Source organism: Ochotona princeps, chromosome 1 (genome assembly GCF_030435755.1).
Source record: "Ochotona princeps isolate mOchPri1 chromosome 1, mOchPri1.hap1, whole genome shotgun sequence".
In the NCBI taxonomy this organism is placed as follows: domain Eukaryota; kingdom Metazoa; phylum Chordata; class Mammalia; order Lagomorpha; family Ochotonidae; genus Ochotona; species Ochotona princeps.
In genome coordinates, this window is record NC_080832.1 from 52232557 (window position 1) to 52257960 (window position 25404).

The 25404-nt window shown below is 47.6% G+C and overlaps 1 protein-coding gene across 1 annotated transcript; it reads right to left on the minus strand.

The window, feature by feature from the left end:
- Nucleotides 1–1568: 1568 nt before the first annotated feature.
- Nucleotides 1569–3530, minus strand: GPR6 (G protein-coupled receptor 6). The gene has a single exon (XM_004580328.3). It carries the CDS (start codon nucleotides 3187–3189, stop codon nucleotides 2092–2094), a length of 1098 nt encoding a protein of 365 aa, XP_004580385.2. The 5' UTR covers nucleotides 3190–3530; the 3' UTR covers nucleotides 1569–2091.
- Between the last annotated feature and the right edge of the window lie 21874 nt (nucleotides 3531–25404).

Consider the following 25404-nt stretch of genomic DNA (forward strand, 5'->3'; position numbering starts at 1 on the left):
CAGTATGACACCATATGTTTATTTGCATGTAGATCATCTCCCCTATTAGAATGCAATAACATGGGCCCGGCGGCTTGGCCTAGCAGCTAAAGTCCTCACCTTGAACGCACCGGGATCCCATATGGGCGCCGGTTCTAATCCCGGCAGCTCCACTTCCCATCCAGCTCCCTGCTTGTGGCCTGGGAAAGCAGTGGAGGACGGCCCAATGCATTGGGGCCCTGTATCCGCGTGGGAGACCCGGAAGAGGTTTCTGGTTCCCGGCATTGGATCGGTGCGCACTGGCCCGTTGCGGCTCAGTTGGGGAGTGAAACATCGGATGGAAGATCTTCCTCTCTGTCTCTCCTCCTCTTTGTATATCCGGCTTTCCAATAATAATAAAATCTTAAAAAAAAAGAGAATGCAATAACATGAGCATGGTACAGTCAGCCTTGGCACTGTGTCTAGAATGTGTAGGGTACTCAATAAATATTTGTGGGGGCCAGAATCATAGCATAGTGGGCTAAGCCTGTGCCTGGGACGCAGGGCTCCAACATGGGTGCCAATTTGTGCCCCAGTGCTCTACTTCTGATCCAGCTAGCTCCCTGCTTATGATCTGGGAAAGCAGTGGAAGATGGCCCAAGTCCTTGTGCACCTGCATCCACATGGGGGACCCAGAAGAGGCTCCTGGCTTGGGATCGGCTCAGCTCTGACTGTTGTGGCCATTTGGGGAACGAACCAGAGGATGAAATATCTCTATTGTCCCTTTTCTCTGTAACTCTGCCTTTCAAATAAAATAAAATCTGTTTTAAAATGAAAAAAGTATTTGTGAAATATGTGAGAGAATTTACTTGCGTCTATTTCCCTAAAACCTAAGATCAGTGATTACTCAGGTTTATGTGCTGATTTCTGCAAAGGGGCTTGGTGCCTGCCTACATGAGCTGTGTTATCTATCTTCACATTCCTCTGTCAGATGGGGAGGAAGGGGAACCTGATGCACACTCGTTGGCTGAATGGGAACATCCAGTGCTTGAGGACCATAAGATCCTGTGATGAAGATAAAAAGGGTTGTCAGACATGCCCTCCTTTAGTCCATGAAGATAGAAGGAAAATACCTGCACCTTGGACTCCTGTTTTGGAAGAGTTTAGGAGACTGTGCATTTTGCTACAAGATCTGACTGGCAGTCAGGTACTGAGTCAATCCTGGATCAGCTCCAACTGGAAGGTACTGGCTGCAGGAATCACAAGTGCACCTGTGGTAATGGCAAGGAATGGTTCCAGACACCCTTGGGAGCTGCTCTTTCAGGCCCAGAAGCCAACGGAGTGAATGAGCTGGTACTGGTAGCACTAATCATCCTTTCAAACCCTTTGAGAACAATTACATGAGCATGTATTCCCTTCCCACCCACTGCAATCATCCAAATTAGATAGCTCAGTGAAAATGTATGCACAATGTGGCAATACTGCATATGATTTTTTTACATTAAGATGATCTCAGGAGGCAGATGTTACATAATAAACCTTTAAAGCAAATGCACTCACAGCTCAGCTCACCAGTAATTCTGCAGTCAGCCACGTATTGCAAATTATGTTTTTTATAACATGTTTATTTGTGTACAAAATATGTTGTCATTTGTTGACCCAAGGCAGCAAAATATTCTATCACATACTTCAAAAAAAATATGCCATTTGCTCGATTTCCCCGCCCTGAAAATGGCAACACTGTTTCGGCAGTTCAGCAGCTAAAATAAAGTGCTATAATTAAGCAGTATTGGAATGTCTTCACTTGACAAATGTGATGTACAGTTTGAGTACACAATCACATCTTTGTGTTAGTTTTTCACACAGACCGGGAAGCGCTATATTGCCAACACCTCCAGAGGATACAAATATTTGTATATATATGTACACATGTATACACTGTATATGTAAAGTGCCAACAAGCCTCTTTGTCCCTGTGAGTTTGTTGCACTGGAGTTAATTTCCTCTTTTCCTACCAAATTCAGGTTCACACTACCGGGATCTCAGAGTTCATCAGCTGGCAAGGAGAGACTCCCCGAAGGCTGTTTGGTTGAGTGTGTCTAGTGCTGGCGAGAGGAGGCGCGGATTAGCCCTTCAGACCTCGCTGGGGGACCTGGAGCGGAAGGGCACATTGGACTGGAAACAGCCACAGAACAGGAGCCACAGGGCGCGCTGGATCTCCTGGTTGCGGAAGGCATAGATGATGGGATTGATCATGGAGTTGTAGGTGGCGGGCAACAGAGTGGCATAGGTGTAGATGGCTGGGTCCTCTTGGCTGCCTACCACGCAATAGATGGCAAAGGGCAGCCAGCTGACCCCGAAAGTGCCCAGCACCACGGCCAGTGTACCCACACCCTTTCTGGTGGCGGCGAGGTGGGGTGGGGCCAGGCAGTGCTGCTGCAGCGCGATCTGGTGAGCGTGGCGCCACACCACCTGGCAGATGCGCACGTACAGGTGCAGCATGATCCCAAAGACCGCAAAGAAGGCTGCTGAGAGTAGCGCCACGTGGCTGCGCGTCAGCGGGCGCACCACGCTGCAGGTAGCTCGCTCGCCCAGGCAGTTCCAGCCGAGAACCGGCAAGAGCCCAAGGCCTAGGGACACGGTCCAGGTGGCTGCAAGCAGAAGGTGCACGCCCAACAGGGTCCGCCGCGAGTAATAGGTGAGCGCGTTGTACAGTGACAGGTATCGGTCCACCGTAATGGCTAGCAGGCTGCTCACCGAGGCGGCAAAGGAGGCCACGAGGAAGCCCACGGTAAGCAGGCTCACAGTCTCCGAGGGCACCAAGTACTGGAACACGAAGTGCAGGATGAGGCCGCAGCCGGCCAGCAGGTCGGCGGTGGCCAGGCTGCCCACCAGCACGAACATAGGAGTGCGCAGGGCCGGGGTGGACGCGATGAGTGCCACTACCAGCGCGTTCTCGCCTGCGATCACCGTTCCGGAAACGCACAGCAGCACGTCCCAGGGATTCACTGCAGACAGCAGCAGAGACGGTCCTGACTGCAGCTGCGAAGACAGCTCCAGGGTCGCGTTAGCTCCAGCACCTCCTCCCAGCGCCGCGGCTGCCGCGGGCGGACCCCATTCCCCCGTGTCCGGGGCCCCGGCGGCGGTGGCCGCAGCAGCAGCAGCAGCGGCTCCCTCGGCCGCCACGGCCACCACCTGGGACTCATTGAGCGAGCCGGTGCTGGCGTTCATCGCGGCCAGGTGCTGCACCCTGCAAAGAGAGGGAGAGCAGACATCAGGGGCGCTCTTCAGGTTGCCAGAGAACTTCCCCGAGCCCACTGCCCATGGATGAATTCTGCTTCTGGAGGCTCCCAGCAACCCCGTGGTGCAGAGCGCGCAAGCAGCGGTTCAGAGCGAACCTCAAAGACCTGTTGAGTGCGAACCAAGCGCACCAATTCAGAGTTTTTGCGCAGATGTGCACAGAGGTCGTGTACTCACACACTTGCTCAGGGTGGTCCTATTAGTGTGCTTGTGTTTGTACACGCACCCCAGGACCCCGAACAAGGACTGACAGCCGTGGAAAGTGACCGGCTCAGATGGGCAGTCCCCACCCCTGGGCAGCAGCGCCGCTGTCCACGGTGCTGAAAACTGAAGTTTCCGCGATCCACGCACCGACCCTGGGGAAGGCATTTGGGAGCGGGGAAATTGGGTGTGTATGCTCACGCGTGTGGGTCTAGGATGAGCAGTCAAGCTTGGCCCCGTTTCTTCGGCTTCAGGGAAGAACCCTGTCCTGGGTCTTGCCTTCATTCCTCCACTCCCGCAACCACTGCAAGCCCCCTTCCACCACCATCGGCTCCCAGAGGCCGGTCGCTCACCTGGGCAATCAGGCCTTCAGTAGATCACTGGTCATGGGTGCCTTGGGCGGGCGCCGGGCTGCGCTCCCCGCGCAGCTGCTGCAGCAGGCAGCCAGGCGGGCGAGTAGGGAGCGCGGGCGCTTTGTAGCTGTGCTAGGCGAGTGAGATTTGGTCTTGGGCGGCACAGGCTGCCTCCAGCAGCGCGCCCGCTGCTGATTGACAGGCAGGGTGTGGTGACGTCAGGGCCCTGCTCCCGGGTGTGAGCCAGGCGCTCGCTCTGCCCAGCCCGTCGTCCGCACAGCCTGCCTCCAGGGAGAGTCCAGAGGCTTCCAGGAGGGGAAGGAACGCTTAGGAATCAATAGAAAAACGGGAGGGAAGAAGAAAGTGAGGGAGGAAGAAGGGAGGGCGGAGAAGTTGAGCAGGGAGCAGATGTGAGAGGTTCGCAAAAGCCAGGGTCAGAGATCATAGGGAGGAGTACCAGCCCACTCCCTCCCCCGACACCGGAGAAGGGGTAGGAGGGAGGAAAGCCGAGCTACCTTAAAAATCAGAGCTGCTTGAGGATTGGTAAAATAAAGAGCTCTTGGAAAAGGAGTCTGGTAGTAGTGCAGCCAGTTGGAGAATTGAGCTGTGGGAGCAGGAAAGATGGATGGGAGGGTGGCGGGTGCGTTTTCGAGGGAGACACTCTGTTTTCTTTGGGAGGTCACTTGTGCAATCTCTCCTCCCCATGATTTTTTCTTTTCCTTCTGGCATTCTACACAACAGAACGCTACCGAAGGTTTCCTGGTTTCAGTAGTGGACACTGTGTGCCTTTACACTTGCTCTTTTATTAAAGTCCGGGTCTGTACCTTGCTAGAAACGAAAAAAAAAAAAAATCCGCAAAATGTGATTTCCTTTCCTGGCAGCAGACTTTGCCCCATTAATTAGTACCCTATAAAACAAATCAGGACCAAAATAGTGGGAACTCAGCCGCAGGATACTCCAGTAAGATAAGAGTTTTGTTTTCAGCCCTGATAAATCACGTTTTTCGCTGAAAGGTGTTTTGTTTCTTCAGGAGAATGCAAGTATTTGTCTTTTCTTTTTTCCAATCAGCTGAAACCTTCCGTAACTGTAGTTAGGTGAACTAAAGCAGTTGCTGTTGGTAAAGTTCTAAAGGGCATGACTGCGCATGAGCATCAGAGTTGTGCTGAGACCACAGCTGTGGTTTTCACGTACCGCTTGGTCTGGGTAAAGGGGAAAGAGACATTTTTCATTCCCACTTCTTCCTGTGCAACCTCTTCTCTCATTTGCTTTTACTTTTTCTTTTACCCCAGAGTCACCAAGAAGAAGGAAAAAGATGCACAGACTGTTCACAATTCTGCAGGGTGGAAAATCCAGAGTGGCTTTCTTTAACCAATGAGACCCTCACTTTTATGGTCTCTGCCTTCACAGAGCTGCACCTTCCTAGAAGGAGGCACAAGGAAAATGGGAGAGTTCAGTTTTTTGTGGCAATTGACGACGTTGTTCCGGAACATGAGTTTGCACACACTTTCTCCGTTTGGGAAATTAAAAAGAATTCACATGCCACCATTTTCATGCACCCAAAACTTGGCTGAAGTTGTAAGTTTCTAAAAAGAACCATTTTGTGTTTCAGTGCAAGACTGTCATCCAAGAATCAAGAATGCTATTTTGGATTTGTCAAGAGAGCTGTCAAAGCTGTAACAGCATGTTAACTGAAAACTTCCCAAATTATCATCTTTCCTCCTTGGTGTCGAAATATGCTCTGCTCTGACACGTGGCTGAGAAGGGGGAGGGATGATTAAAACTGAACCCATTGCGGGATCTCTGTTTGGACATCCTTATGCTTCTGCCATTGCCAGGAAGGGACTTCTCAGCAGTATTTTGTTGTTGCTTTTCTAGGGGAAACCAGGCATGCATAATCTTGCATATAAATAGGGTGGAGAATTTGTAGACTGTCAACTCACGCCTGTCTCTCAGACGCTAGACTTGGTCGTGAGAGTGAGTGGGGATGCAGTCTTTGAAACTTCCCTTTTTTTGCTTCCTTTTCACCCACCTCTTATAAGGTGGAAGATGGGAAAAGAAGGGTTGGCATTTTGTACAGCATGGTAAGCTCCCACCTGCAAGGCAGGAATCCCATATGAGCACTGTTTTGAGACCCAGCTGCTCCACTTTCTGTGCAGCATTCCTGTTAGTGTGCCTAAGAAAGAAGTGGAAGATGGTTCAAGTGCTTGGCCCCTGCCACCCATGCAGACAGCCAGATGGAGTTCTAGGTTCTTGGCTTCAGTCTAGTCCAGCCCTGGCCATGGCAGGTTTTTTAGAATAGGAATCAGCAGATGGAAGATGTCTCTCTCTCTCTCACACCTTCCATCAAACTTTTCTTCCCTCTTTCCTTCTTTCTGTTACTCTGCCTTTTGAATAAATAGATAAATACATAAATTAATTAATAAAGCTTTTTTGGGAAAATGATGGGATGAAATCAAGGCATGTGGTTGCCATTGTCTGCTTTGCATATGGATTCTACACAAGTGCCTGCCCTTCCAGAATCTCCTGGAATACTCAGTCTCTGAACTACTTGACAATTTCACCTCCAGCCTAATTTAGGGGAGGAGGCTTAATGATAGACTGAGTAAAACACCCTTTGCTGGACTAGTGGCCAGAATGTTGCCTATTGGACAGATGAACTAAGAGACACCCTAACAGTCAGTGTTGGTTTCTGGGCCTGAAAGATAGTGGTGAGTTAAGGATGCAGCCCTCACTTTTGACTTTGTGTGAAATGAGCCATCAGGTGAATCCAGTTGCAATGGAAAAGGGAAGCAGATGTGTATAGAGGATCAGTGGTGGAGAGCAAATGAAGGGGTTGACTTTAACAGACTTATGTCTGACTGCTGGCACTGAGAGCTAAGATACTGCGACACATTGAAGCTACCATTTCCACTGGATCCTTTGTCTCTATTTTAACCCTCCTAATCTTGACTTAAACTGGAGAGTTGCTAGTCCGTGAAATCTTTCATATTTATCCAAAACACATGACTATACATGTAGTTCATCCACTAGCTTGTTAGTCCTGGTTATGTTTTGAGTCTTCGTAGTTTCTGACTAGTAGTCACAAGATGAGCCCATAATGGCCGCTTCGGGGACAAGCTCATCATATTCTCTGGTGCCTTGATTTGTTTTACCCTATCCAACATAATTGTGAGGATACTTTCCTTGTCTGAGCTTGAGCCTGGAAATCATAACTTACCAACCACTTCTCTTACTCTGGCTATCTTTAGTATAACTCTTTTCTATTTCAGACTTTGCCAGAGGTTCTCAATATTGACTGCACATTAGAACAATCTAGAAGTTTTTTAAGGATACCCATCCCATCCTCTCTCACCCAGTGACTATGATCCATTGGATCTGGAGTAAGACTCATGAGTTGTATTTTCTAACTGCAATGAAGAAAAACCGAGGTAGAGACCCTCATCCAAGCAATCGTCCAGTCTTACTGTTCGTTTAGTGTGTAGCCAAACTCCAGAAACAATGGGCTGTGGTTTGAAATCATTGCAGTAAGGGAACGCTAGTACAATCCACCTCCTGGCCAGGCAGGGATATTTCAGATTTAAGACACTACTCAGGCTTCCTCTGCAAACCTGTCATTTTCCACATTCACACAACCCCTTTCCTGTCTCCTGATGTGGGGCTGACACTTAATTTTCTCTATTCCCTGCTGCACCTATTGGCATTATCAGGGAGTACTAAGGCATAGTTGCCCTAGACCCTCTATTTTACTGTAGATTTCAAGATATTTCAATATCTGTCTTTATTCTCTGTCTTGTGACTTTCCAAGTGTGTTTTCTCTTAGCCCAGATCTTTGCAGATCAATTTTTATGCAATCATAGTTGTAGTCAAACTGTTTAGACTCTGATAAAACCCTCTAAGTATGTCAAAGACTCATACCAATAATTCTTTCTCCCTCTCCTCTCCTCTCCTCTCCTTTCCTTTTCTCTCCTCTGCTCTCCTTATAAGCATCACCCCATCCACACACACACATATACTTTCTCTACTTTGTTCTTATAGGCAAATAATGTGGTTTTCTCCTGAGAAGCAAAAGTCTCTCTATTAGTACACAGATACGTGTGCTGCTGGCTCTGGATAAGAGCAGGTGTTTTTTGAAGTGTGTGAAGTTGGTTGTGAAGAAAGAGCTGTGCTGAAGATGCAGAAATCATGAACACTAAATTCTTTGTCCAGATCCAGAGTACTGGATACAATGTCATTTCTGGGGACACACACTTGGGTAAATGGATTCTACTCCAATGTCTTCTTCTGCTTTCCCCGAGCTTTCCATCATTCTTGGGCATCAGTAGCAGATTATAATGTCCAAGGAAAGCTACACCCTCAGTATTTCCAAAACAAATCGGGCTGTTTCTGCTTCCGGGCTGGCGAGCAACCTTCACTGCAAAGGACTGGTGTCCTGTGAAGACAGCATCACGCAATGTCCCACCAGACCCTGATCTGTCCTGATCATTGCATTTCCATGACACTAGAATGAAGAAAAGAGACAAATGCTGAGATAGAGGAATCCCCAACAGAATAGAAGGACTAGGACCACTTGGATGGCAGCCAGAATTTACTCCTCTCTCATAGGGCCACTGAGTTGATCAGGGACAAAAGTCATGACACAGAGTGTTTACAGGACTGTTGAGATTTTAAGTCTTATTCCTTTGGACAACAATATAATCCTATTTGCATGAGAAACAAATCAGGGAAGTGAAAGTTTTTAAGAGTGTTTTTGTCTTTTTTTCATAAATGGTAAAAATAACCTTATTGAGTTTCATGGAGAAATGTGTCAGCTTGTGCTTGTATTACCTACTTTGATGCATAAGAGAACATCTGTGAGTAAGTTGTATTTATGAGTGTATTTGAAAATGAACACAGAGACAGTCTTCCACCTGCTGCGTTGTACATTTCCGAGTGCTCTGAAACTCCAGGAGTTCACAGTCATGCTATCCTTTTATTCTTCGAAATAATTACTCAAAGTTTGGGATTATTATTTCTGCTGATGAGGAAAGTGAGATTCAGAGAGGTGAAGTGCATTGTCTGAGGTATCCAGCACACCAGCAGGAGACTTGAATCAAGAATGGGCTCATTTCATTCCATGCTGCATTTATTAAGGGCTGCTGTTGGCAGAAATAAAAGGATGCATCTCTCATTTCTCTTTCCCTGCCTGGAGGCTCACACCTCAAGCACAGATCCACCTTCTGTCTCTCTCTCTCTGGGCCATGAGGGCCAGTGAGGCCCGATGAGTCATCCAAAGAGAATAGCATCGTCATCATCTCTGGCCTCCAGGTTACTGGGCGCTGTGTTCAGGGCCTTCTTATGTGTTGAGGAAGGAGCTCCCCCTCTCACAACCCTCATTTTCTGTTTCCTTAATGCTAACTGGATGATCAGGTGAGTGGGAGCCCCACGAAGAGTCAAAACAGGCTCCCACTTCCAGCACAGTTGCTTCCTTCCCTAGCTCACTCGAGCGTTCCTTGATGGCATGGAAAGACAGCCTGTTCTAGAGTAAGAAGCAAGATCCCCCTACTTTTCACTTTACAGAAAAAGCAGTTTTAAATGAATCAGGATCAAAACCTACACCCAGACAGCATCAAATCATTGGAGGAAAACAACAGAACACTCTATACAACACACAGTTGCAGGCAAAGACTTCTGGGAAAAGACACCAAAAGCACAGGCAGTTCAAGTCCAAATAAACAAATGGAACTACCTCAAACTAAGAAGCTTCTGTACGTAAGGGAAGTAGTCAATAAAGTAAGGAAGTAACCAACAGAATGAGAGAAAATCTTCACACACCGCGGAATAGATACAGGGGACTAATATCCAGGATCTACAAAGAGCTCCAGAAACTCCACAGTAGCAAAACAAATAGCCCTATTAAGAAATGGGTAAATGTTTTGAAGAAATATTTCTCAGAAGATGAAATTCAAAAGGCTAATAGCCACATGAAAAATGCTCAGGTTCCCTTGTTATTAGGGACTTTTTTTCCATTTTTTATTTTATTTTGACAATCTTTACATAGTTAATTTGGGTAAAAAGGTTCAAGGGGTATAGGAAAGAGGGTAAGACTATTATTTCCATATTGTTTCCTTCATGTATCTGAGGTAAAGGGGGATATTGAGGGAGAAGCCCCACCCAGCCTCCCACCCTCCCCAGGTCCCCGATGTAGGTTTCTTGCTCAAGTGGTTTTGATAGTTCACCAGTTATGAATCGCTGCCAATCTTGCCACTCCAAGCACAATGAGGTCATTGAAGAATCCACTGATTGACATAGTCCATCATAGAGTCTCCATTTGCCCCATATTTCGCTGCCAACATATAGCTGAGGTGGTTAATTGACCTGTTCTGTCTTCTGTCTTTTCTTTTTTTTTTTAAGATTTATTTATTTTCATTACAAAGTCAGATATACAAAGAGGAGGAGAGAAAGAGAGGAAGATCTTCCGTCCGATGATTCACTCCCCAACTGAGCCGCAACGGGCCGGTGCTGCGCCGATCCGAAGCCGGGAACCAGCAACCTCTTCCAGGTCTCCTGCACGGGTGCAGGGTCCCAAGGCATTGGGCCATCCTCGACTGCTTTCCCAGGCCACAAGCAGGGAGCTGGATGGGAAGTGGAGCTGCCGGGATTAGAACCGGCGTCCATATGGGATCCCAGTGCGTTCAAGGCGAGGACTTTAGCCGCCAGGCCACGCCGCCGGGCCCCTTCTGTCTTTTCTTGGTTAGGGTTCTGAGTCCAGCATTTCAATTGAAAAGACCCCCAAAGAAACTTTGTCTGAGGTGTTTCCAGACCAGATTCTTGTATGTGTGTTAGGAAAATTAAAACTACAAAAATGTTTCACCTAACTCCAAGAGAATTGTTTATATTCAGACATCAGAAAATAATAATTGTTGGTGAGGATGTGGACAAAAGGGTTCCTCTTGGTGGAATGTAAACTAGCACAAGCACTTTGGAAGTCAGTATGGAGAGAGCAGGCAAATGAGAATTAATCTATATAACTCAGCCATCTCAGTCCTGGGAATATATATATATAATGAAAATCAAATCTGCATTCTAGAGAGAGACCTGCAACCCTGCATTTATACCAGCACAATTCACACTAGTGAAGACATAGTTTCAATGCAAATGTTGTCAACAGAGGAGTAGATAAGGAAATTGTGGTACATTGGGGCCTGGTGCGGTGGCCTAGTGTTTAAAGCCCTCACCTTGAATGTGCCGGGATCCCATATGGGCACAGGTTCTAATCCTGGTGGCCCCACTTCCCATCCAGATCTCTGCTTGTGGTCTGAGAAAGCAGTCGAGGATGGCCCAAAGTCCTGGGTTCCTTCACCCATGTGGGAGATATGGAAGAGTTCCTGGCTCCTGGCTTTGGATTGGCTCAGCTCTGGCTGTTGCGTTCACTTGGGGAGTGAATCATTGGATAGAAGATCTTCCTCTCTGTCTCTCCTCCTCCTCTCTCTCTATATATATATCTATCCGACTTTGCAATAAAAATAAATAAATCTTTAAAAAAAAAAAAGAAATGTGGTACATTTACTTGATGGAGTACTACTGAGGCATAAGCAGGAATGACATCTTGCTGTTGGCAGCAAAATGATCCCAGCTGGAATCCATTATGCTTAGTGAAATAAGGCAGTTCCAAATCAACAAATATCATATGATAGAAGTAAACCAACATGCAAAGTACAATGTACTTTCTTTTTTAATTTTTAGAGATTTATGTTTATTAGAAAGGCAGATCAGATTCATGGAGAGAAAAAGAGATACAGAGAAAAAACCTTCCATCCAGTTGTTCACTTCCCAAGTAGCCATAATGGCCAGAACTGAGCTGATCCAAAGCCAGGATGCAAGAGTGTATTCCGGGTCTCTCTCACACAGGTGTAGAGTCCCAAGGTCTTGGGCTGTCCTCTATTGCTTTTTCAGGTCACAAGCAGGGAATATGATGGGAAGTGGAGCATCTAGGAGATGAACCAGCACCTATATAGGATGCCGGCACTTGCAAGATGTGAATTTATCTATTGAACTGTGACACTGGGCTCACAATATACATTCATGTAAACAATAAATTAATTCTGCAGGAGAGACTAGCATCCTGGAAAGTAAAGGAACTATGCAGTATGCATCTCTATTTCTAAGTAAAAGTAGGACTCCCAGTGAAACTTTTAAATAGACCTCTAAAATATGATACTAAGTTTTCTACTTTTGTCTGTATTTGTCATGTCATGATACGTTTCAACAAAAGCAGTAACTTGTACTGATGGACTATAATATTGTGGTAATACAAGGAAAAATGGTGGGTGTGGAAAAGGAGAGGGAGAAAGGAGGAGGCATGAACACCTGGCTGCTCCACTTGTAGTCCAGTTCCCTGCTGATGGCCTGGGAAAACAGCAAAAGATGACCCAAGTGCTTGGGCCCTTTAACCCATGCAACATACCCAGAAAAAGCTCCTGGCTTCATCCTGACCTAGCCCTGGGCCATTGTGACCATTTGGGGAATAAACCAGCAGATGGAAAGAGCTCTCTTTCTGTCTCTCCCTCTTTCTTTGTTCTTCTAACTTTCAAACAAACAATCAAATCTAAAAGGTGTAAGGGAATGTTTTAAAAAATTATTTACCAATATTCCAAGGAACTAACAGTATGGCCCCTCTCCTCTGACCCCAGACTATAAACCTGTTGAAAGAATGAACTGATTCCATTGTGTGATGTGGCACAATAAAGGTACTTTATGCAGTGTAGCATACATTTAGTTAACAACTTAAATTTTCACTTATTAATGAATGTGATTTTCAGAGGGAAGGAGAGAGAGAAAAAGCTTTCATTCACTGGTTCACTCTCCAAATGGCCACAACTGTTGGAACTGAGCTTATCCAAAGCCAGGAGCCAGGAGCTTCTTCTGAGTTGCCCACACAGGTGCAGGGTCCCAAGGCTTTGGGCCATCCTCTACTGCTTTCCCAGGCCATAAGCAAGGAGCTGGATGGGACATGGAGCATCTGGGACGGGAAGTGGAGCATCTGGGACAGGAAATGATGTCCATACAGGATGGTAGTGCTTGCAGGTAAAGGATTAGCCAGTTGACCCACCACCACAGCCCCTCCATTTTTTAAAATTCCATTATAATTGTGTTTTCATGCTTTTGCCTAGTGATTCATTCATTCCTTCACTCAATCAACAGTGCTTGAATAGCAAGCACATTACTAGACATTGTGCTACCAACAACTTTCTGGGGAACAGACTAGAGAAATGCAAGAGAGGGTCAGATAAGCTGGCTATGCAGGGATCCACTTGGAGAAAAAAAAAAGGCATCTTGTTGCATAACCACATCAAGAACTGGAGTCATTGATGGTAGGTGGGACAAGAAAAGAATTAACATAGCTCTAGTTTCTGTGAAAGGTAGTCCTTCAAATATTGCTGAGGAAAAGTACTAAGGCATTATTTCTTGCACAAAATTGAAAACAGACCTTCTGAAATGGCAGGCAGCCTTCACTTGGTCAGCCCAGGGAAACTTACACCCTGTTCTAGGATCTCAGGGTTTCCCATATTTGCTGCATTAGCTTTTTACCACCCTGGTGTTTGGAGTATGAGGTTGTGGAATTCTCCCTGGAGTGTTTTACGTGGCATGTCTGGGAATAGAAAGATAGATACAGTCAGAGAGAAGTTATCAAGAATGACTCCAATTTTTAGGTGTGAGCAGGAATGGGAGGGGGGAAGGAACGAAGCAGTACATGCAATTGTGGATGTAGGGGATTTGAGGAAGGAAAGTTAGGTAAAGGGCTCTAGTAGGATGTTGAACAAAGAGTTGTTCTAGAGTTCAACAGAGCAGCCTAGTAACCTAGATTAGTGTCACAGAATACCAAGGGCAGCAGTAACAACTACCATCTATGGAATGTATACTATGTACTCATTACCCTCTGGGCTAAGTCCTGCTACTTTTCCCAGTTTACAGAAGACAACACTAAGGCTTCAGAGGTGGAATAACTTTGTCACATGGTTGGAAATGGAGAAAATCAGAATACAAAGTCTATTTGCATGACTCCGGTTAAAGAGAGTTGACGAACCTAAATGAAGACCACCGGAGGGTTGTCCTGGGGTCCAAGGACACATGGGTACCAACATCACAGGGGGCATGGAAGAAGAAAGAGGGAGTTAAGAGGAGTGAGGAGGGCGGAAACACAGCCTTGGTCCCAGAGGAGAGAGTGGTGGGGAGGGGTGGGGCTTGGAAATCCAAGTATTTCCTGCAGAAGATCTGGAGAAGGGACCCTGGGAGGTCTCAGTAAGGAAAGATCAAAGCCAAGCAGCATTCTCTGGGCTTAGCAATTAGGGTGTTGCTGAGGATTCTGCTGCAAAGGTGGAGAGGGTCGGTGAGCTTGAAACAGGGCTGAGGATGAAGGGCCAGGAAGGTAAGTGCAGACTTTCTCCCGAAAGAGTTGCTTGAGAGGGAAGAGCACATCAGGGCAGCAGCTGGATGGAGGTGTGAGCACAAGGGAGAGCTTTTCCATAAGAAGCAGAAGACCTAAGGAGGGGCAGGCAGACTAAGATCAAGTTCATGAAGAACCACACTTGGAGGGGGTGAGATGTTAGGGAACCAGGTTACAGAGAGCAGAGAGAAAAATCTGAGAGGCAGGGGTGGGAAGGTGTGGCCACGGGGAACTGCAGGAGGGGAGCCAGGAAGTGGGGCATTGCTTTCCAAATCCTGGTGCAGTTTGGGGGTAAAGACGTCAAGTAAAAATAGTAGGAGGATCCATAGAGGTGTCTGTCATTCTGATGGCTGCACAATTATCACTGAGGGCCCCGGGGCGATTTCCAATTCCCCATCCCCTATTGCTGGCCTTGGGGTTTGTTTATGTTTTTGTCACTGTAGTTAGCCCTACAGTGACAGATTCATGAGTGTACATATTTTTTATTTTGTCTGATTATCCAGACTTGAAAATTGTGAGCTGGAGGGCAGACGTGTAGTCCTGGGTCTTGAAAGGCACCATCAAATTGCTTTTCTAAGTGACTGCGATTACGTTCCAAGCCAGCAGCTCCCCAAGAGCCTGCCAGTCTCTCAGCAGCATTTAGAGCACTCTGTTTTACGATTTTAAAATCCTCCTCTGATCCAATTCTCCCACATGTGACACCTCATAAAAATTTCAGTTATATTCAATGAGTTACCAATAACATTAACTATTTGTCCTTTTCACTGGAAAATTTGTCCTTAGATTTCAATGCTGAGTTCTTTACCTCTTTTGAGACTTCACCATCTGGAGCACATAATCTTTTATCTATCAAGTCTGCGGGAGATTCTTCCTTTTTTCTCTCCCTTTCTTGCCTTAATTTAAATTGCATTTTTATTTTAAAAAATTTTTTTTAGATTTTACAATTCTTTTTTTTAATCTTTTTTTTATTATATTTTTGACAATATTTACATGGTTAATTAGGGTAAAAAAGGTTCAAGGGGTATAGGAAAGAGGGTAAGATTATTATTTCCATATTGTTTCCTTCATGTTTAAAGGCGGGTATTAAGGGAGAAGGCCCACCCAGTTTCCCACACTCCCAGGTCCCTGATGTAGGTCTTGCTCTGAGATACTTGCTCAAGTGGTTTTGATGGTTCACCAGTTATGAATCGCTGCCAATCTTGCCACTCCAAGCACAATGAGGTCTTTGAAGAATCCACTGATTGACATAGTCCATCATAGAATCTCCGTTTGCCCAGTTTTTCGCTGCCAACATATAGCTGAGGTGGTTAATTGACCTGTTCTGTCTTCTGTCTTTTCTTGGTTAGGGTTTTGAGTCCAGCATTTCGATTGGGGAGATCCCTCAAGAAACTTGGTCTGAGGTGTTCCAAGACCAGATTCTTGTATGTTCTAGCAAGCACAGGGCCCGGCACAGTCCATCACCATGATCAGCTGGTGGTTGCAATTGCTGGGTTGATTCTGTTTTCAGCCCCGATTTCCACTGGAACCAATGGGTGTTGCAGTCCAGCCTGGTTTTGCCCACTTCATACTCGGCCCTCGCATAAACCAGTGGGAGCTGCAGCTTAGTAGGAGCGACTGGCAATAACCCCGACTAGGCTCGCCCCTACCCTGGTTTGCCAGTATGTGTAGCAGTAGTCCAGTCTGTCCCACATCCCATTCAGCTCTCATACATGTCAATGGGTATTAAAGCTTAGTACCATCTAACTGGCTTGACTATACAGCCCACACAGATGCTGTTGAGTATCTGCCTAGCCACCCCAGCCTTTGTCCTAGTTTTTGTGCCCTCCCGTGAAAGTGGTAACCCAAGAGGCAGGAGCCCACTATTTCCCTCCCAGGCCACTCCCACTCCCGGATTATGCATTCTCCAGGTAGTTCTGTGGTTTGACTTGACAGAACTAGCCCCTAGTGCCAGCTTCTGCCAGCTGATGCTGTGGCTAAGCCCAAACAACCCTCACCCACTCTAATTGTAGCCTGCACCAGTAGCAATAATCAGCCCAGCCTGGCTTTTCCCTGATCTGGTCCACATGAGGCACACAGGTGTTGTAGCCCTGCCCAGTCTGGTCTGTCCCCATCCCAGCTCATGCTCTCCAGTGGGAGTAGCTGTCCAGCAAAGGAACCACCCCTTATTCCCCTGCCGGCTCTTCCCCCTCCCTTCCTGGTTCTCACATGTGCTGGTTGGGTGCTGCAGTCACATGTGGCACAGGCAACCTCACCTTGGCTTTCTGTGTTGTGTACTGCTTTTGTCACGACCGAACCTGGCTCAACCCATACTCTGTTCTGGTGCTTGGATGTGCCAGTGAATGACGTGAAGTGATTCAGCCTGGTCTTCCCCTGACCCATGCCAAATGTATGCCACTGGGAAACTTTCCATGGCTATTCTGGGCTGTTTCCTATCATGTTTCTTGTGCTTACCTGCTGGGTCTGTGTCCTGCCAGAGGAGTTGCCCAGGCTCCTCCATCAGAACCCCTCCCAATGCCAGATTTTGCACATACCAGTGGGTCCATGAGCCAGCCCTACTCAGTTCACCTGCTGTCTTAGCAGGAACAGTGGCTTTTCCTGACTGGCCTTCAACCCATTCTGGTTCTTGTTGTTGGATGTTTCAGCCCAGCCATGGCTCGTCCATACTCACATATGGCTCTCACCTGGCTCAGTAGGAGTTGAGACCTAGCCTAGTCCGTCCCACATCTACCCTGGTCCTCCAGAACACCAGAAGGTGTTGGAGTCTGGCCCGGCCTGGTGTGTCTAGTCCCAGTCCACACTTGTGCCAAGGGAGACTACAACCGTTTCCTGATCAGAATGCAGACCCCATTCCAGGCCACGCGCCCCTTAGTGGGAACTTCCACCCAGCTATGGTTGTCCCCTTAGCTCCCCAATTGGGCCTGTTCCAAGCCGTAGATCATGCACATGTCAATGGTTGCTCTGACTCAGCTTGGCATAGCCCCTCACCTATGCCAACGTCTGCCTTAGACACTGTGGCTTAGCATTCCTGGCTCATGCAGACCAGTAGGTACAAGAGCCTGGCTCGGCATGACCTGTGCTCCATCCTGGTCTCTAGTTTCGCTTGTGGGCTAAGGTTTGCTCAGTACTGCCCGGTCCACCCTGTTCCATTACCAATTGACACATCACCCAGCTGTTGGAGCTATTTTGCCCAGCTTGTCCGACCCCCAGGTCTGGACCACATGTTCACCAGTGGGAGCTATGACTCACCAAGGGAGTTTCCCAAGATCCTCCACTTGATCCACTCCCAGACCTAGTTCTCATACATGCCATTGGGTTTAGGCCAGCGCCCAGCATAGTCTGGCCTCCCATTTGGCCTTGTATGAGCTGGTGAATGTTGCAGCCCAGCCCACCCCACACCCTACTCAGGATGCACATTTGGGTGCTGCTGCCTTGACCAGTCCAGACTGTGGTCGGTTCCTTTACCTGTGATTGATGGCAGGCTCCTTGGTCACACCTAGCTTAGTCCATCACCACTCCATCTTGAAGTAACCTGTGGGGCTAGAATTTCCACAGGGTTTGGCCCACACATCCCTCACAGAATCTTCTCCTGGATATGGTTCTCTAGAGTGTTAATGTAATGGCCATGGTTGTGACCCTTCTCCTGATCCATCATCATGTCAGGTAAAAGGATATGATTCTGCTGGACAAGCCCTGAGCCATAGCTATTGCATTGACATAGCTATCAGCCTTGTTCAGTGATTACAAGTTTTCAAAGGAAGAGTTACTGTCATTGGGAATCTTTAGGATTGGTTTATGTCCTAGAAGCTCAGTGGGTTCAACCTGGAGCTACCTGAGAAGTGATTCAAAGAAGTAAAACCCCAGAGCTCCTGACTGAGCAGCTATCAGGCGGAGCCTGGCACCAAATGGCTCACTGGCCACCCGGGGACAGTACACCATGTGCACGTGGTGGCTGGCATCTGGGATCCAGGCCTGAGACGCTCCATCCTGAGACCCACCAGCAGCCAGGAGGCTGCTGGAAGTTTAAACTCCCAGGCCCAAGGATTGCCCCTCCCCAATACCATTCACCACCCAATGACAGCGGCTGGTGGTCCCCGGACCTGCCCAGTCATGGAGACCTCCCCCCTCAGTGTACTCACCCTGAAGGGGAGCAGCCCCCGGAGCCCAGGCAGCCTCGGAGACAGCTCACCACGTGCACGTGGTGGCTGGTGTCTGGGATCCAGGCATGAGATGCCCAGTCCTGAGACCCTAAATTGCATTTTTAAAGATAACAGATGTGGGGCTGACAGAATGGTTCAACTGGGTAATCCTCCTTCTCTAAGTGCTGGCATCCTATATTGGTGCTGGTTTGTGTCCTGGCTGCTTCATTTCCCAACATCTCCCTGCTTAGGGCCTGATAAAGTATTAGAGGATGCACCAGAATGGGAGACCTGGAAGAAACTGCTGGTTCCTGGCTTTGGATCAGCTCAACTCTGGTTGTTTCAACCATTTAGGGAGTGAACCAGCAAACAAGATCTTTCTCTCTCTATCTCCTCTCTGTAAATCTACCTTTCCAACAAAATAAATAGTTCTTTCTTTTTTTTTAAAAAAAAAGGTAACAGATGTGTACAATGAGGCATTTAGCCTCAGAAAGAGGGCATTTTTGGAAGTCCATGAGAGGCAGGCTTTGATCTGGCAGTTGGAAACTCATGGTTCCCATGTGGGAACTCACGGTTGGAAACTCAGTTCTCTGCGTCGGAGTGCAGGCTTGGTCTCCTGACTCTAGCCTTTGACCAGTGCAGACCTGGGGAGGCAGCTGAGAGGGCTCATTGATTTGGGTTCCTCAGGCCACCCACAACTCCTGGGTTGAATTGCTGGCCTCTCACTGGCTGCTGTAGGCATTTGAGTAGCAAACCAGTGGATAGAAATTCTGCTTGTCTGTCCTCTGTCTCTGTTTCTTAAGCCAATTTTGTGGAAAACTGGAGCAAATGGGCCAATTTATTTTGGTGCAGAAAAATTTTGATATCCAGCCATTAGTTTTTCATGACACACATTTTCTATAAAGGCCCCTTATACGCAGATATTTCAATTTTTAAGAAAGATTTGTTTATTTTTGTTTAAAAGACATATTTACACAGGGAGGGAGAGGCACAAAGAGAGACCTTCTGTCCACTGGCTTACTCCGCAAATGGCCACAATAGCTGGAACTGAGCTGATCGAAGCCAGAAGCCAGGAGATTCTTCTGGGTCTTCCACATGGATGCAGGGTCCCAAGGCTTTGGGCCATTCTCCACTGCTTTTCTGGGTCACTAGCAGAAAACTGATCAGACGTGGTGCAGCCAGAACACAAACCAATGTCTTTATGGGATGCCAGTGCCACAGGTGGAAGATTCGCTTGTTATACCACCCCCACTGTCCCCATTTTTTTGTTTTGCATCAAAATGAATGCATCTTTAAATTCAATTTCCTGTGAACTTTCTTGTACATGGCTTTCAATTATTTTTTCCCTCTCATTACAGAAGAAAGAGGACAGGAATCTTGGAGATAAAAAGCTCTTGGAGGGTCCCAGAGCAGGCTGCAGAATTCCTTTGAGAGTGCCAAGCCTGGAAGATTTAGTCAAATGATGTCACATGAGGCCAGCAGAGTCCTCAGGTTGCACTGGAGGCCAAGAAGTGCCCAGCAAAGCCAGGAATACACACCAGAGCTGCCAGAGGCCTTAGACTCTGGGCAACTAGACATCCCAGCCCAGGGGAAAGCAAGGTGAAGACCAGCCTGAAGCAGGTAGTGTCTAGATGGGACACATCTGTGGCAAACATTGAGTCAAAAACAGGTCCTAAATAGGGAAAACCGACAATAGAGAGGGGAGAGAGTCATGCTTACTGTGCTCTTTGTTGTGCACAATGAAGCCATTATAAACACACACACACACACACACACACACACACACGGTACACACTATCCCATTTAACTACCCGTGCCCCTGGGGATCACAGTTATTGTTTCATTGCTGTTATCTTCTTGATTTTTAACAAAAATATTTATTTTATTTTTATTTGAAAGGCAGAGTTGCAGAGAGAAGGGAGCAGAGAGAGAGAGGAGAAAAAGAGATATCTTTCATCTGCTGATCCACTCCCCCCAAATAGCTGTAATGACAGGAGAAGGTCCAATTCAAAGCCAGGTGCCAGGAGCATTAGTTCGCCTGCATGGATGCAGGGACTCAAGGACTTAAGCCATTCTCCATTGCTTTATCAGGTCATTAACAGGGAGCTGTATCAGAAGCAGAGCAGCTGGGGTGTTGGTGCTGCAGACAGAGGATTAGCCTGGTAACAGGTTCCACAGACTACACAGTTCATAACAGAATCCTTTGGTTCTTGAAGTCTGGATTCCTTTCAATAGTTCCCAGCTCTGGGAAGGGGACCTGAGGTGTCAGGGTGATGGGTGAGTATTGGGGAACAGCAGAGAGCAGGTGCATGTAGTGCAGCTATCACAGGGTGCTCCCAGCCTGGTAGTGGTGTTGGGATTCCATGCGAGAGGAGCCCGAGCTTATTTGAGTTCAGGAGGCAGAGGAGAGTGGTAAGAAGAGAGCTGTTCTCTGTGAGCACACCTGTGGGTACCCAGGGAATAAATCAGGCCTGTTAAATGAGAGCCAGCAGGAGCTGATATTTCTAGAGTTGCTGCTGAGAGAAGTCACCACCGAGGATACTTATCTGAAATGTAATCCCCTGATTTTTAAAGAGGGATCTAAATCCTAGGAGAAGTTGCTAGGGGAATAAAGCCCTAAGTATGACAACAACAGAGCCCATCAAATGATTTTCCCAAAATATCACAATCTCAGTTCTCCAGCCAGCAGCACTTGGGATGGCAATGGGGAGGGAGCCAGCTGGGTTTGTGTTCTCTACTTCCAGCTCACTTCCTTCCTCTACGTAGCGGTGAGACCCCCTCCCTCGGCCCCCAGGGTTCTACACCTGCAATCTCACAAGTGTCTACCTGCTCTTGTGCATCCTTTGAGCCAGGTGCCTGCCCTTTTAGCAGGACATCAACAACCCCTCCCAACTTTTGCTTGGTGTGGAATTGCTTTCTTCTCTGTTCTACCGCTACCCTCAATCTGAATGGTGCATCCAGCAAGTCAGTGATTCCAGAAACTTCTATAACATGCCAATTTCAATAGTAATGGGTCGCCTCAGGTTAGACTTTTCTCTTTCAGTTTTTCCTTCTTCCTTCATTTTCTTTCTTTTCTTTTTTTCTTTCTTTCCTTCCTTCCTTCCTTCCTTCCTTCCTTCCTTCTTTCTTTTTCTTTTAGTATAGTTGTCTATGTATCACCATCAAAGCATTCATGGGACTGGACACTGATTCAAATGCCAGAAGCTACACTTCTGATCCAACTTTGTGCTAATGGCCTGGGAAAGCAGCAGAGGATGCTTCATGAGTCTCCCATGTGGGTGTATGGGACCAAGGCCCTGGGCTATTCTCCTCTGCTTTCCCAGAGGGGTGGGTGGGAAGCTGAGCAGCTGGGATACAAACTAGTGCCTATATGGGATCCTGGCACTTGCAAGGTAAGGGTTTAGTCACTGAATCATCAGACTGAATCTTCACTTACTCTTTAAAGGAAAATTTATCTTGAAACATAAGGAATTCTTAAAAAAATAAAAGGAAGGCATCCAATGAGGAAAACCAGGTGTCCATGAAGCAGTGATGACTTTTTGCTATCCCACACGTGGTTGTGAAAGTATCACCCAGCTTCTCATGTCACCAGCTTGTCCCTATCAGGGATCCATGGTCTTTTGTTTGCTGGTAGGTAGTACTCCCAGGCAGGTGTAGATTAATGATCCCCTGGGAAAGGGAAAAGACCTATGTGTGGCGCTACCTGAAGGTCACCTGTGTGCACACAGGTATTGCAAGCTGCACAGGGCCCTGCTGACCTGTGAATACTTGCTGTGCTTGAGATCCTGACATGCCCAGCTGTGTTTCTAGATAGTGGTAAGGGACAACCAGGGTGCTCCCTGGGTGGCACTTTTGAACGCACATTTGGAGATACACCCTGCCATCTTGGGATGTGGAGGGAGCCGTCAGGGTGAGTATTGGGAGATTTTCCAGAATCCAATGTCTCTTCTGGTGGTTTAGGATCACCTCTGGGAACCTGTCTGGGTAGCAAGCATGGCATCCAAGGATGGCTATCACACACCTAACCCAGTGAGGGATTCCAGTTGCTGGCACAAGGTCACACGAATACAAAAGTGTCCATTTGGGTCCTGCACACAGGCAGTTAGCACTCTTAGATTCTGCCCCTGCCTGAATATGTGCAGCCCAGACCTCACAGGAGTCAGGTGGAAAAGGGTGGTTCATTGATTTATTTTGGAGACTCATATTTATTTGAAATAGTCCGGGATGAGGGATTGATGAGAGAGAGAAAGGTCCATCTTCCATCTTCTTCCACCTGCAGCTTCACTCCCCAAATGGTCACAATGGGCCAGATAGGCCAGGCTGAAGCCAAGAGCCAGGAGCTCCATTTGGATCTCCCACACATGAGTGCAGGAAGCCAAGTACTTGGGCCATCTTCTGCTGCTTTGCCAGGCACATTAGCAGAGAGCTGCATTAAAAGTGGAGCAATTGGGATGAATCTAGATGGAATGCCAGTGCCACAAACAGCTTTACTTGCTACAACATAATACAGGGCCTAGGGGCTCTACTTTCTAAAGAAAATCAGAAATAGCCCAGGCTGTCTTGTGCAGGGCTGAACCAGGACTGCCTTCACCCCATTCCTGCTCTGCACCTGGCTCTGCACCTGGCTTTGCTGCTGACAGGCAGCAACTTTTGCCTCTTACCTGCTGCTCAGCTATTCCTCACTGTCCAAAGCTCCCGTCCCCTCTTTCCTCTGCTTTCTCTTTCCCTCCTGCTACTCTATCACTTTAGTCTCTCTTCCTCCAGCACATCACAACTGCAGGCTCCTGCTGTGGGGGCCTGGCTGCTCCTGTTGCCAGGATCGCCCTTTCAGAGGCATCCCCACCAATTCCTTCTCTCTCTTCAAGTTTTTCTCATTCAGCATTCCACTGAGGTCTGCTGCGCCAGCTCAATCAACGTTGCCACTGAGGTGGTCCATGGTAGGCATTATGGGACTGGATTGAGGTGGCCAGATGATTCAAGATGTTTGGCTCCTGGGTGTGTCTCTAAGGGTGATTCCAGAGAAGATTGGCATGAGGTGGATATGTCCAATGGGGAAGCTCCACCCAGTCTGGGTGGGCACCAGCCAATCAGCTGGGGGCCTGGGTGGATGGGAGACAGAAAAGTAGAACTAATGGTGCTTGGTTGCAAGTGGCTCTCTCTCTCTCTCTCTCTCTCTCTCTCTCTCTCTCTCTCTCTCTCTCTCTGTGTCTTCCTCTAACCCAAGTTAGAATCTCTTCTGATTTTAATCTCTGCTCTTTTGCCCTGAGCAGAAAAAGAGGTTGCATCACAGCCTCAAGTTGCATCTGAACCCTGTTAGAGACATACATCCAAAGATGAAGAAGCTGCCGGCAGGTACCAGGTTGGCTTACTCACACAGTCTTCCTTAAACAAGGGAGGACAAGTCAGGCTAGCATGCATTCGATACACCTTAGGTGCTCATGAAGGTGTGTACTGCTTTGTTATCTACATGAAGGGAAGGGAGGTCATTCCCTTGAGCCTTGCTCTCCATTTTTCCAGAATGGTTTTCCTCATAGCCCCTGCCTTTGGAGCTGTGCTTGAGCTTGGCAGCTCAGTGCTGCCTAGGCAACGATTTCACTGCCATGCACTGCTGCAAACCTGCCAGCAAGCTGGGTCATGAACTCTGCAAAGGAACAATCCATGCCCCTGCTAGAAGTCACAGGGTTGGCAAAGGGGTGATCAGAAATGGACATGCGGCCCTGGAAGACCTTCAGGCAGACTTCTCTTTCACCCAGTGGCTTTTTGACAGTGTCAGGGATGGGTGGGAACCTGGGACAGTCCCTTGAGCATCTCTAGGTTTCTCATCCTTTACTCTCTCACCAGACCACCTCTGGGTATGTGGCCAAGGCTAGCATAACCCTCCTGGTGTCCCACCAGACCTACTGTGGGGTAGATGGAGTGGCAGAGAGCTCTGCTTCCATGCTGTTTCCTGTCGGAGATGGGGTGTTTATTGTCTTGCAGTTGGAAGTTGCACACGGGTCTCTCTGGGCTCACATCAATGTGATGGTTGGGCTGTGTTCCTCAGGAGTTCTAGCAGGGAATCCACTCCTGGTTTCTTCCAGTGTCTAGAGTCTTCCATGTTCTTGGGCTCCTGGATGCTTCATCTTCATGACCAACTTTAAGGCAACATGGGAATGGGAACCAAGGTGTCTGGGGGGCACTATCCGGAGTATCACACCCATTCAGATTAGTGTTGCCCAGGCTGGCATTGTGGAACAGTAAGCTAAGCTGCTGCCTGTATTTATCAGAGCACCTGTTTGAACTCTGGTTACTCCATTCCCAGCCCAGCTCCCTATTAAGGAACCTGGGAAAGCAGCAGAGGATGGTTCAAGTACTAGGACCCCTGTCACCTACATGGAAGACCTGGATGGAATTCTAGGCTCCTGGCTTTGGCCTGGAACAGCCCCAGCAGTTGTGGCCACCTGGGGTGTGAACCAGCAGATGGAAGATCTCTTTCTAAGGCTTTCAAATAAATAAAATAAAAAAAAATTTAAAAATTTAAAAAAACAAAATAAATAAAAATGTTAAAGCTGCCTCTGATCATAAATTTCCCTCTGGGTGTGGGAAGGTAGTCCACTCATTTGCAATCATCATTATCTTCAAATTGTTGGAACATCTGGTGACTCTTTTTGTTACTTATTGATAAGCCTTTAAAAACTATGTATGCATTTTCACTATTTCACAGAGATGGAGAGAGAGGATCTTCCATTCACTGCTTTGCTCTCCCAAACACCTGCCCTAACCTGGGCTGGGCCAGGTGACAGTCAGGATCCAGGAATTCATTCTAGGTCTCCCATGTGAGTGAGTGGCAGGGGAACATGCGCTTGAACTCTCCTCTGCAGTTTCCTAGTTTGCACATGAGCTAGACTTGGCAGTGGGTCTGGGAGTTAAGCCTGAGCACTCTGATATACCATGTGAACATCTTACCATTGTGCCAAATGCCTGCCCCATTGAAAGCTTTTGAAAAATAATGTTGGGAGTGCCCCTACCGGGCTGGATCTAGGGCTGGGGCCTC

Coding starts and splice junctions, on each gene's coding strand:
- GPR6 (XM_004580328.3), bottom strand. CDS start 3,189: ATGAACGCCAGCACCGGCTCGCTCAATGAGTCCCAGGTGGTGGCCGTG.